The sequence below is a fragment of the Physeter macrocephalus genome, chromosome 19 (assembly GCF_002837175.3).
Source record: "Physeter macrocephalus isolate SW-GA chromosome 19, ASM283717v5, whole genome shotgun sequence".
Classification (NCBI taxonomy): Eukaryota; Metazoa; Chordata; class Mammalia; order Artiodactyla; family Physeteridae; genus Physeter; species Physeter macrocephalus.
The window spans coordinates 7,678,696-7,690,145 of record NC_041232.1 but is presented as its reverse complement, the minus strand read 5'-3'; the positions used below and the strand labels follow the sequence as shown (position 1 = coordinate 7,690,145).

Here is an 11,450-nt window from a genome sequence, read left to right as displayed (position 1 = left end):
CTCAGCGGCCATGGCTCACGGGCCCAGCCGCTCCGCGGCATGTGGGATACTCCCAGACCGGGGCGCGAACCCGGTTCCCCTGCATCGGCAGGCGGACACGCAACCACTGCGCCACCAGGGAAGCCCCCAGAAGAGACTTTTTAGACTGACATTTGAGCCCTGCACATTCTGACCCTTACTTCCCCCTCCACCTGGGACTCCTGCTTTCCATATCATCCGTGCCTTCCGTACCTATGTGTGTGCTGTTCCTTCCAGGCCTGCGTAGCTAAGCCCTAACCCTCAAACAAGATGTAGCTCAACTGCCACTACTTGATTCCTTCCCTTATGCCTCCAAGAAGCAAATCAAGGCTCCCTCCTTGTCCTCTTTAGAACCTATCTTGTCTTTATCTACAGCATTGATAATTTTCTTTTATGGTTATTTATATAGATGTCTGCTCTGCTAAAATGGGGTCTTGAGGGCAGGGTCAATGTTGGGTTCATGTTTATAGTTCCTTCCCATGGTGCCTGGCATAGAGTGTTCTATAAACAAACAAACAAATTTGTGTATATATCAATATATAAATTTATTATATATTATATATATTTGAGTGAATACATAACCAGAAAATAAAATAATCATTGAATACCCACAGCAATGAGAGGCCCACACAGGCCTCTCCCTGTGCTGCTTTCAGATAGGGGGCCTACAATTAAGTCTCTGTCCCCAAAGACATTCCAGCTTAGGTAGGCAAGGCGTTAAGGCCTTCACACTTGACATATTCCGTGACCATATCATTAGGTATGAAATTCAGTGCCAAACTTTACTCCAAAATTAGAGATACCTCAGCATCTATATTAGAGTGTTTATCTTCCCGAGGAAGAGCAGTGGTTATTAGCACAGGCGTTGGAATTGGGTGACCTTAGTCAAGACCCAAGCTGGCCTCCCCAAATCCCGTTACTCTCATCTATGTAAGAGGTGCAGCACTGGCTCCCACCGCTCAGGGACGGTATTGTGAGCACTGATTAAAGTTATGCATGTCAGCACTTAGCACAATGCCTGGCTCATGCTAAGGGGTGACTATCTAGTTATTGCTGTTACTGTGGTTGTCATCATGTTGACAACATCTTGCTTTCTGGTTCTAGAGATAATGTCTCCATCCTCAGCTCCCAGCCAGAGGGCAGTCTGCAGTCCTTGTTGAGTTGTACCCTGTCCCTGGCCACAGACACGGTGAGGACCCCCTCTCGACAGTCAGCCATCAGCAGCTGTATCCTCAGCCCCAGGTAAGAGTATCTCCCTGCCCCCTCTGGATGACCAATAGCTGAAAGAATCTCAGGCTTTGAAGGTTGCTGTTCAAGTCTTCCATTTCCTCTGTCCTAGACAAGGACAAGCATGGTCCAGTTTGAAGTATGACCCTGCCACTTCCTAGCCGTGTGACTTTAGGCAGACCAGTTACCCTCTCCGAGCCTTCACTTCCTCACCTGTAAAACAGGAAGTATAATTGTATTTACTGCTCCAAACAGGTGAAATGATGAGAATCTAATACAGCCCTCCCTAAAGCACAGTTTTCCAGATGATTTTAAATAGCAGGGGGTGAACATTTTAAAACATAGCTGTGGATTTATTATAGTTGTTTTCTAAGGCAAATCCCACTAGTTTTCCACTTATAGGTAGTTTTGTATTTAAATTTTTCTCTATAAACATATTTACTTAAAGTTTTTGGGTTTTGTTTTTCTTTTAATGTGGAGTCCATATAAAGACCGTTAGGCTGGATGATTTCCTCCTCAGAAATTTCAGCTTTGTTTGAATGTCAGAATTTTATATTTTTTTCCTACCATAGAAGGAGACAAATTCAGTCACAGCCTGAGATGGGACCCTCACAAATCTATAGGATTGGCAACAATAAGTTGCTCCAACAAATGGGCCCCGGGGCTCAGCCTTAGCTGTAGGACTTAAATCCATCTTTCCTCTTGCTTTTCAGCTCCATTCCGCTCAGCTCGTTTGGTTTTCCTTTTCAAGGGCAGCCCTCTTGTAATTAGGAGCTAATGGCCATAAATCAGAAATTATGGATTAAGCAGATGCATAATTAATATGAAATGCACACTGCTTGTGTGATAGCAGAGGAACCAATGTGATAAGATAGAAAGAAAAATCACAAACTAATGGAGCAAACCCAGACAACCCCTTCCTGACTTGAAACGTGTTTGTTCTGAAGCAGGGCATTGTCTCTACAAAAAGAAAGGGGTGGAAGTTCACTCCAAGCTTTCGGGCATATTCGGGAAATGGCAAATGTCTGGCACGTGTCTGCTGATAATCTTAGGCTGAAAGGTTTGTTGTCGAAAATATCAAAGGGAGGCTCTGAGAATGGGGTGCATTGGGGGAGTTAATTAAAGCAAGCTTATCTGATCACCGCTCTTAATTAAAAACAAAGACCTGTGTGGAGAAAGAGTCATGTCCTCTATGAACTCCAAATGATGAGGACTTTTTCTCTCCTGACAACTAAATACCTCTGTTTTTCCCCATCAGCCAATGTATAAGGCAGCAGAAGCAGAACTGGAGGCAGCCAGAACTGAATGTGAAAGCTCATTAACATAGTACCCAAGTTTCATGACTATAATTATATTAGGGTGCATGATAAGGAATTACACCCTGAGTTGTTTGGCACCCGTTTGAGTGGGAGGTGGGAGGCCGCAGTGGTTTCAGTACACGGACTGAAGTCAGAGCATCTGGCTTCCAATCCCACATTCGCTCCTCTGAAGCTGTGAGATTTGGGGCAAGTTTTTGGGTTTTTTAAAATAATTTTTATTGGAGTATAGTTGATTCACAATGTTGTGTTAGTTTCAGATGGACAGCAAAGTGTATCCGTTATACATATACATGTATCCAGTCTTTTTTGGGTTCTTTTCCCACATAGGTCATTACAGAGTATTGAGTAGAATTCCCTGTGCTATACAGTAGGTCCTCATTAGTCATCTATTTTACATATAGTAGTGTGTATATGTCAGTCCCTGGTAACCGTAAGTTTGGGGCGAGTTGCTTAACTTTCCACTTATAGGTAGTTTTGTATTTAAATTTTTCTCTATAAACATATTTACTTAAAGTTTTTGGGTTTTGTTTTTCTTTTAATGTGGAGTCCATATAAAGACCGTTAGGCTGGATGATTTCCTCCTCAGAAATTTCAGCTTTGTTTGAATGTCAGAATTTTATATTTTTTTCCTACCATAGAAGGAGACAAATTCAGTCACAGCCTGAGATGGGACCCTCACAAATCTATAGGATTGGCAACAATAAGTTGCTCCAACAAATGGGCCCCGGGGCTCAGCCTTAGCTGTAGGACTTAAATCCATCTTTCCTCTTGCTTTTCAGCTCCATTCCGCTCAGCTCGTTTGGTTTTCCTTTTCAAGGGCAGCCCTCTTGTAATTAGGAGCTAATGGCCATAAATCAGAAATTATGGATTAAGCAGATGCATAATTAATATGAAATGCACACTGCTTGTGTGATAGCAGAGGAACCAATGTGATAAGATAGAAAGAAAAATCACAAACTAATGGAGCAAACCCAGACAACCCCTTCCTGACTTGAAACGTGTTTGTTCTGAAGCAGGGCATTGTCTCTACAAAAAGAAAGGGGTGGAAGTTCACTCCAAGCTTTCGGGCATATTCGGGAAATGGCAAATGTCTGGCACGTGTCTGCTGATAATCTTAGGCTGAAAGGTTTGTTGTCGAAAATATCAAAGGGAGGCTCTGAGAATGGGGTGCATTGGGGGAGTTAATTAAAGCAAGCTTATCTGATCACCGCTCTTAATTAAAAACAAAGACCTGTGTGGAGAAAGAGTCATGTCCTCTATGAACTCCAAATGATGAGGACTTTTTCTCTCCTGACAACTAAATACCTCTGTTTTTCCCCATCAGCCAATGTATAAGGCAGCAGAAGCAGAACTGGAGGCAGCCAGAACTGAATGTGAAAGCTCATTAACATAGTACCCAAGTTTCATGACTATAATTATATTAGGGTGCATGATAAGGAATTACACCCTGAGTTGTTTGGCACCCGTTTGAGTGGGAGGTGGGAGGCCGCAGTGGTTTCAGTACACGGACTGAAGTCAGAGCATCTGGCTTCCAATCCCACATTCGCTCCTCTGAAGCTGTGAGATTTGGGGCAAGTTTTTGGGTTTTTTAAAATAATTTTTATTGGAGTATAGTTGATTCACAATGTTGTGTTAGTTTCAGATGGACAGCAAAGTGTATCCGTTATACATATACATGTATCCAGTCTTTTTTGGGTTCTTTTCCCACATAGGTCATTACAGAGTATTGAGTAGAATTCCCTGTGCTATACAGTAGGTCCTCATTAGTCATCTATTTTACATATAGTAGTGTGTATATGTCAGTCCCTGGTAACCGTAAGTTTGGGGCGAGTTGCTTAACTTCTCTGTTCATGTTTTCTTGTGAGTAGATCATTGTCAGGGTTAATGAGAGGATGCACTCAGAGCCCTAGAAAGAGCTCAAGAAAATTAGCTGCTTTATTAGTGTTGGTATCTATTTGATGCCCAGAGTAACCCCAGGAGACTGATGTCATTACCCCCATGTCGCACAAGAGGGATCTGAGGCCCAGAGGTTAGGGAACAACTGATTGAGGCAAAGACGGCCACACCCCAGTTCCTGTAGCTGCGCCTCGGGCAGCGCCTCCAGGCAGCCCTCTCTAGAGCCTAGTACCCCTTTTCCTGCCTGCTCCCCCTCCAAGTCCTCATGCTTGTCCAGCTGCAGTTCAGAGCAGAGGGGCCTGCACCAAGGACAGCAGTGGGGCAGGAGGCAAGAAGAGACCGTAAGCTCCTTGTCAGTTTTCTTCATGTTGGTGTCCCTTGGGCTGGCACACAGATGGTGCTCTATAAATGTTTGTTGAATGAATAGCTGACCGTAACATCAGCACTTGAGCAGAAATACTAACTGTACTTGGCCACAGCTCATCACTGACTGTGACTCAGGGTCAGAAATTTGCTCCATGTCATTCAGCAAGTAAGTGAAATAGGCAGGATTTGAACCCAGGTTTGGACGCCTCCGAAGCCTGTATTTGTGTTTGCCACACTGCCATGACTCTGAGTTTTATCCAGCAGGTGGATCACTCACCTGGCAGAGTTTACTAGCAAAGAGCTGGCCCGTTACTAATATTAAAACTGTGTAAGGATCCTTATTCAACATTCAGCATCCATCCAAAAGATATTTATTAAGTGCCTACTGAGTGCCAGATTCCATGGCATTAAGCCCTGAAAATTTTAAGCCCTGTCCTTGGAATACGTTTACAATTTAAAGGTTCTAGAACTTCTGAGTTCAAAGGGACCACCAGATTATTTAGTCCAATTCTCTCATTATATAAATGGGAAAAACTGAGGTCTGCAGAGGGAAATACCTTACCTAAGCTTATAGTAAGGACTAACCCAGAGTTCAGGTGCCTTGACCTCCAGCTTTATAATCTGTAAATCCTTCTCCCTTTAAGAACTTAGAATATAACTGAGAAGGCTGCAGTCCTCTTGGCCACCACCCCAACCTCAGTTCCCTTCCCAAAGGTATCCATCGTCTTCAGTTTGGCGTGTGTCCTTCCACATCTTTCTCTGTGTATTTATAAACATATATGTACTTGTAGCAAATACATAGCATTTTTGTGGGCTTTTAAAACACATAAATGGTATGATGTTATTTTATGTATATTATGCTCTACCTAAATTCTTACGAAGTGCTTCTTTCCCTCAACAATGTACCGTGGAGATCTCTCCCTATCAGTCCACATAAGTCTATCTCATTCTTTTACATTCCTGCAGAAGATCTTTAAATGATGCCATGGGTTTATTAAACTGCAGTCTTCTTGTTTCACTTTTAGTTGACTTCAGGATATTTGCTATTAACCTGTAAGCCTTTAAAAAAAAAAGCAGACGGGCAAATGATTCTCTTACAATTTAAAGGTTCTAGAACTTCTGAGTTCAAAGGGACCACCAGATTATTTAGTCCAATTCTCTCATTATATAAATGGGAAAAACTGAGGTCTGCAGAGGGAAATACCTTACCTAAGCTTATAGTAAGGACTAACCCAGAGTTCAGGTGCCTTGACCTCCAGCTTTATAATCTGTAAATCCTTCTCCCTTTAAGAACTTAGAATATAACTGAGAAGGCTGCAGTCCTCTTGGCCACCACCCCAACCTCAGTTCCCTTCCCAAAGGTATCCATCGTCTTCAGTTTGGCGTGTATCCTTCCACATCTTTCTCTGTGTGTTTATAAACATACATGTATTTGTAGCAAATACATAGCATTTTTGTGGGCTTTTAAAACACATAAATGGTATGATGTTATTTTATTTATATTATGCTCTACCTAAATTCTTACGAAGTGCTTCTTTCCCTCAACAATATACTGTGGAGATCTCTCCCTATCAGTCCACATAAGTCTATCTCATTCTTTTACATGCCTGCAGAAGATCTTTAAATGATGCCATGGGTTTATTAAACTGCAGTCTTCTTGTTTCACTTTTAGTTGAGTTCAGGATATTTGCTATTAACCTGTAAGCCTTTAAAAAAAAAAGCAGACGGGCAAATGATTCTCTAGGTCAAAGGGAATTTGCATTTTAAACTTGACTAGATGCTACCAGATCATCCGGGCGTTTTTTGTGCGAGGAGGCAGGATAGCATACAAGGCTCCTGTGGGCTCCCACACCCCCCGTATTCCCTGGCCCATCTCAGGGCTCAAGAAATGAGTCCCTTGGGCTTTCCCAAACTTGACTGAGAAAGAAGGTCACTCTATAAAGAGAAGAGAGAGAGAAAGCAGTCTTCTGCCAAAAAAATAAAAACATTCCTTGTATTATTTATAAGGGGATGTCAGCTCAAGAGAAATACACCTAAAGCTTTATGATTTCCAGCCCAGGAATCATGCAGCTGCCGCTGATAAATGCAAGAGCTTCTGGTGACGGAGACGCTAAATACCTCCGTGGCCCCCGGGGAGGGAGTTTATGGGCTTGGTGGTGGCAGCCACGCTTGGCTTAGGAGTCTCTCTTGACGGCCGGCTGCAGGTGGTACCAGGGCATCCCCGGTCCTGCAGGGTGCCTGGCCTCTCCCTCCTGCCCTCCAGGCCATTGCCCTGCCGGAACAGTTGGTGTCTGAACCCAGCGTATCCAAGGGGAGACTCCTCCCTTTCCCCCACCAACGTCATTTGGTGGTTCTGTCATCCACAAAGCCACCCAGGCTGGCGCCCTCGACTCATCTGAGGCTGTCATCCCCAGTCAGCTGATCCCTAAATCTTGTTTAATCTGCCCCTCCCCTCTTTAAGCAAATGCTTTTTGCGGGGGGGGGGCTGGGCTGCGCGGCATGTGGGATCTTACTTCCCTAACCTGGGATCGAACCCACGTCCGCTGTAGTGGAAGCATGGAGTCTTAACCTCTGGACCACCAGGGAAGTGGCCAAGCAAATACCCTTGACCCTTTTTACCTCTCTCCATCCTCACCGTCAGCACCTTGAAGTCAGGCTACCATCATTTCTGTTCTAGACTCTGGCAAACACCTTCCAACCCCACCTTCCTCTAGTCCCTCCTCTGAGCTTCAGCCAGGATGATCTCTCTCAAATGAAAATCTGGTTTCGGTCACCTACAGCAGGAGTTAGCCAACTACCACCCACAGGCAAAATATGGCCCTTGATCTGCTTTTGTAAATAAAGTTTTATTGGATCAACAGCCATGCTCTTATTTTTTTTTAATTTTACATGTTGTTTATGACTGCCTTTGCATTATGATGGCAAAATCGAGTAGTTGCAACAGAGATCGTATGGCCCCAAAGCCAAAAATATATGCTATCTGTCCTTTATAGAAAACCTTTTGTGACCTCTGCCTTACAGGATAGAACAGGATAGAATTCAAGCACCTTAGTGGGCTTCCCGTGCCCTCTGTGACCTGGCTCTTGTCTGCCTCTCTGGTCTCATTTCCCTGTATCTCTTCTTCATGCTTTTGTGCCCCAAACGGTTTACACTGCTCCCTCAGAGGCTGTGTTGTTTCCCACCCCTGGGCCTGTGTCCATGGTGTTTGCTCTGACTGGACCCCCTTCCCATGTTTCTTCACCTCTTGAACTCTTATTTGTGATTCAGCTCAAGGGTCACCTGCCTCAGGAGACTTCGCTGACTCCCTGGCTGGGTCACGTGCCCCTCTGCCGTGGTTCTGCAGACCCCACGATTCCCTCTCCCATAGCACTTTCCATAATACGTTAGGATCATCTGTTCAGGTGTGTGTCTCCCTCATTAGGCTGTGAACCGTTTAAGGACATAAGCTTTCTCTTTTCCTTCTTACCTCAGCACCCACCACGGTGTCTAGCACATAGTAGGTGCTCAATAAACATGCATTGAGCAAATAAATGACCAGTGGATGGAAGTTAGATGGCCTCTCTAATCACTCTGATAGGGTGATTAGAAGGATGATGCTGATATGAAGAGCCAAGTGTGGCTTTGCCAGACGGGGTAACTGTCTTGTATCACAGAGCAAGTTGCTAGCAGCATGGAGCAAGGATTTTTGGAATATAGTGGGGGAACCTGATGGTCTGGGGCTCCCTCTGTTGGGGGAGGGATGGGGAGTGTTCGAGTGTTTGGGATCCCCATTTGGTAGCCTTGGGAAGTCCAAATAAAATTGTGTGTATCCTGGTCAGAGACTTTTATTTATCCCTCAATTTCAATGACCGATCTGTCACCACATAATTAGAGATGCTGTGATTTGAATTTATTACCAAACATGGCTCTGCACTGTTGCTATTGGACTTGTACCATATTGCAGTGTGAGCGTGGAGATTATTGTATAAATTATTCTCACTCACATAATCATCGTGATTTTAATTACTGTGTAATCTTCGCTAATTACTGTTGTACGTATCATTTGCTTTGGTACTGATTTAACACAACTGCTTTTCATTTGGCTAAAAGACGGCATTACAACTTTTCCTTTTTCAGGGAAAAATGTGCTTTCTGTAAACATTTGCAGCCCCGTACTCTTGGCTTCTGGTTCTTAGTTTAAAAGCAAAAGAGGGACTTCCCTGGTGGCACAGGGGATAGGACTCCGTGCTCCCAATGCAGGGGGCCAGGGTTCGATCCCTGGTCAGGGAACTAGATCCCACATGCATGCCGCAACTGAGAGTTCTGGTGCCCCAACTAAGGTGCCCAAGCCACAACCAAGACCCTGCGCTGCAAACGAGACCCCGCTCAACCATATAAATAAATTTTTTTAAAAAAAGCAAAAGATTTAGACACCACCATCCTCCTTTGATCAGCCCCTGTGGATTTTTAGGTAGGATAAGGCTGGCTTGAATCAGTAAAAAGGTCTAAACTGTAGGGGGTTTTTCGTTTATTTTTTTGTCCTTTTTCGGCTGCGTTGGGTCTTTGCTGCTGCGCACGGGCTTTCTCTAGTTGCGGCGAGCGGAGGCTGCTCTTTGTTGCGGTGCGCGGGCTTCTTATTGCGGTGGCTTCTCTCATTGTGGAGTACGGACTCGAGGCACGCGCGGGCTTCAGTAGTTGTGGCACGTGGCTCAGTAGTTGTGGCTCGCGGGCTCTAGAGTGCAGGCTCAGTAGTTGCGGCACACAGGCTTAGTTGCTCTGCGGCACGTGGGATCTTCCCGGACCAGGGCTCGAACCTGCGTCCCCTGCGTTGGCAGGTGGATTCTTAACCACTGAGCCACCTGGGAAGCCCTAAGGTATTGTCTTTCAAATAAAGTTGTATTACTTTCAAGGAAATGCAGTTACTCTACTGCAGAAGTGGGGGCCAAGGATGGGTCATGTGAGACCTGCTTAAATGATTAGATAAGACTCGTCTGTAATTAGTTCATTAATTATGTAAATGTGAATGGATGATACTTGGTGTTAACAACAGCTTGTTCTCAAAGTAGGTTAAGCGTCAACTGCTAATCTTATTTCAATAGCACATTTATTTACTGGTCTCTGCATTCTTAGAACCAGAGCTCAGGATCATTTTAATTCATCCTGAACGTACTTAATGAAGGAGCCTCTCATGAAAATGGTTTTATGTCTTCCTAGGACAAAAGGGTTCTTTTCAGTTTTATCAGTATTAAGAAGCTTAGTGGGCAAGATGTGGAAACTGGAAGCATGGAAATTTTCAATGCGAACATACTAACCATGGACCCGAGGCCTGAGCAAGGTGAGGAGCAGGAAAATTCTGGCTCTGCCTGGGGTTTATCTTTGGAGCCAGCATCACTCTTGGACAGGCTTCCGTGGGAAGGAGGGCTGTTTTCTATCCAGAGCTCCAGGTCTCATACGATAGATCTGCAAATCTTTCAGGAATTTTGAGGCTCACCTAAGTTAGATGCAAGTTTGCATAAAACCATTAGGATTAATCACTGATAGTTCAGAACATTCTTGTAGTATCTGTGGTTCTCTAACTGAGCTACACTTTTGCTAAGTAAACTTAGCAAAACATACATACTGGAAACTGCATCTTTTGAAATTTTCAAGAATTGGTCATACCTTTGTAATAACTACCAAAATCGAAACAGGACTGTTGCTAGCCCCCTAACACCTTCTTGTATCTGGTCCAGTCATGACCTCCTCCTTACTCAAAGGTAACCAGCATCCTAATTTCTGCTCTGAATTTAGGTAAGCCTATTTTTTGAACTCTCCAATGCCTTTAAGTTTAAATTTAGCTTTTCTGTTTTTCCTAAGTAGCAGTTTTCTCTGATACAAGCTAGACTGTCAAGCTGGACGCCGAGCGAGACTTTTCTACTCCTTTTGCTCAGTAAACATTTCTTCCTTAGTTTCCATGCCCAGGAGGACGTGAAGGGTCACTCGTACTTCCCTCCAGTCATACGTTGGTGAACTGCCTTCCCCTCTAGACTATAAGCTTCTTTTTTTTTTAACATCTTTATTGGAGTATAATTCTTTACAATGGTGTGTTAGTTGCTGCTTTACAACAGAGTGAATCAGTTATACGTATACATATGTTCCCATATCTCTTTCCTCTTGCAAAAAGAGTTGAAGATGGTTCATGAACCACTCATTTGGTTTCCCCTAACCAAATAGGAAGGTCGTGGGCTTGGAAGGTGGAGAGACCTGTGTTCAAGTCCCAGACCAGCTCATTATTGGCTATGTGACCTTAGCTGAGTCCCATCATCCTCTGCGCCTCAGTTTTCTCATCCACAAGATGAGCTTAATAATACCTACTCTATAGCATCCTTTTTTTTCTTAACATCTTTATTGGAGTATAATTGCTTTACAATGGTGTGTTAGTTTCTGCTTTATAACAGAGTGAATCAGCTATACATAGACATATATCCCCATATCCCCTCCCTCTTGCGTCTCCCTCCCACCCTCCCTATCCCACCCCTCTAGGTGGTCACAAAGCACCGAGCTGATCTCCCTGTGCTAGGCGGCTGCTTCCCACTAGCTATCTATTTTACATTTGGTAGTGTATATATGTCCATGCCACTCTCTCACTTCGTCCCAGCTTACCCT

At 44.1% G+C, this 11,450-nt stretch overlaps 1 protein-coding gene across 1 annotated transcript in view; it reads left to right on the top strand.

The window, feature by feature from the left end:
• MYO18B (myosin XVIIIB) overlaps positions 1–11,450 on the top strand; it is a gene marked incomplete at its 5' end in the record, with an annotated part of 183,949 nt that overhangs the window by 154,282 nt on the left and 18,217 nt on the right. The window contains one exon of the mRNA XM_055080677.1: positions 1,123–1,260. Within this exon, the coding sequence (XP_054936652.1) occupies positions 1,123–1,260 (138 nt within the window). The remainder of the gene's footprint in view (positions 1–1,122; positions 1,261–11,450) is intronic.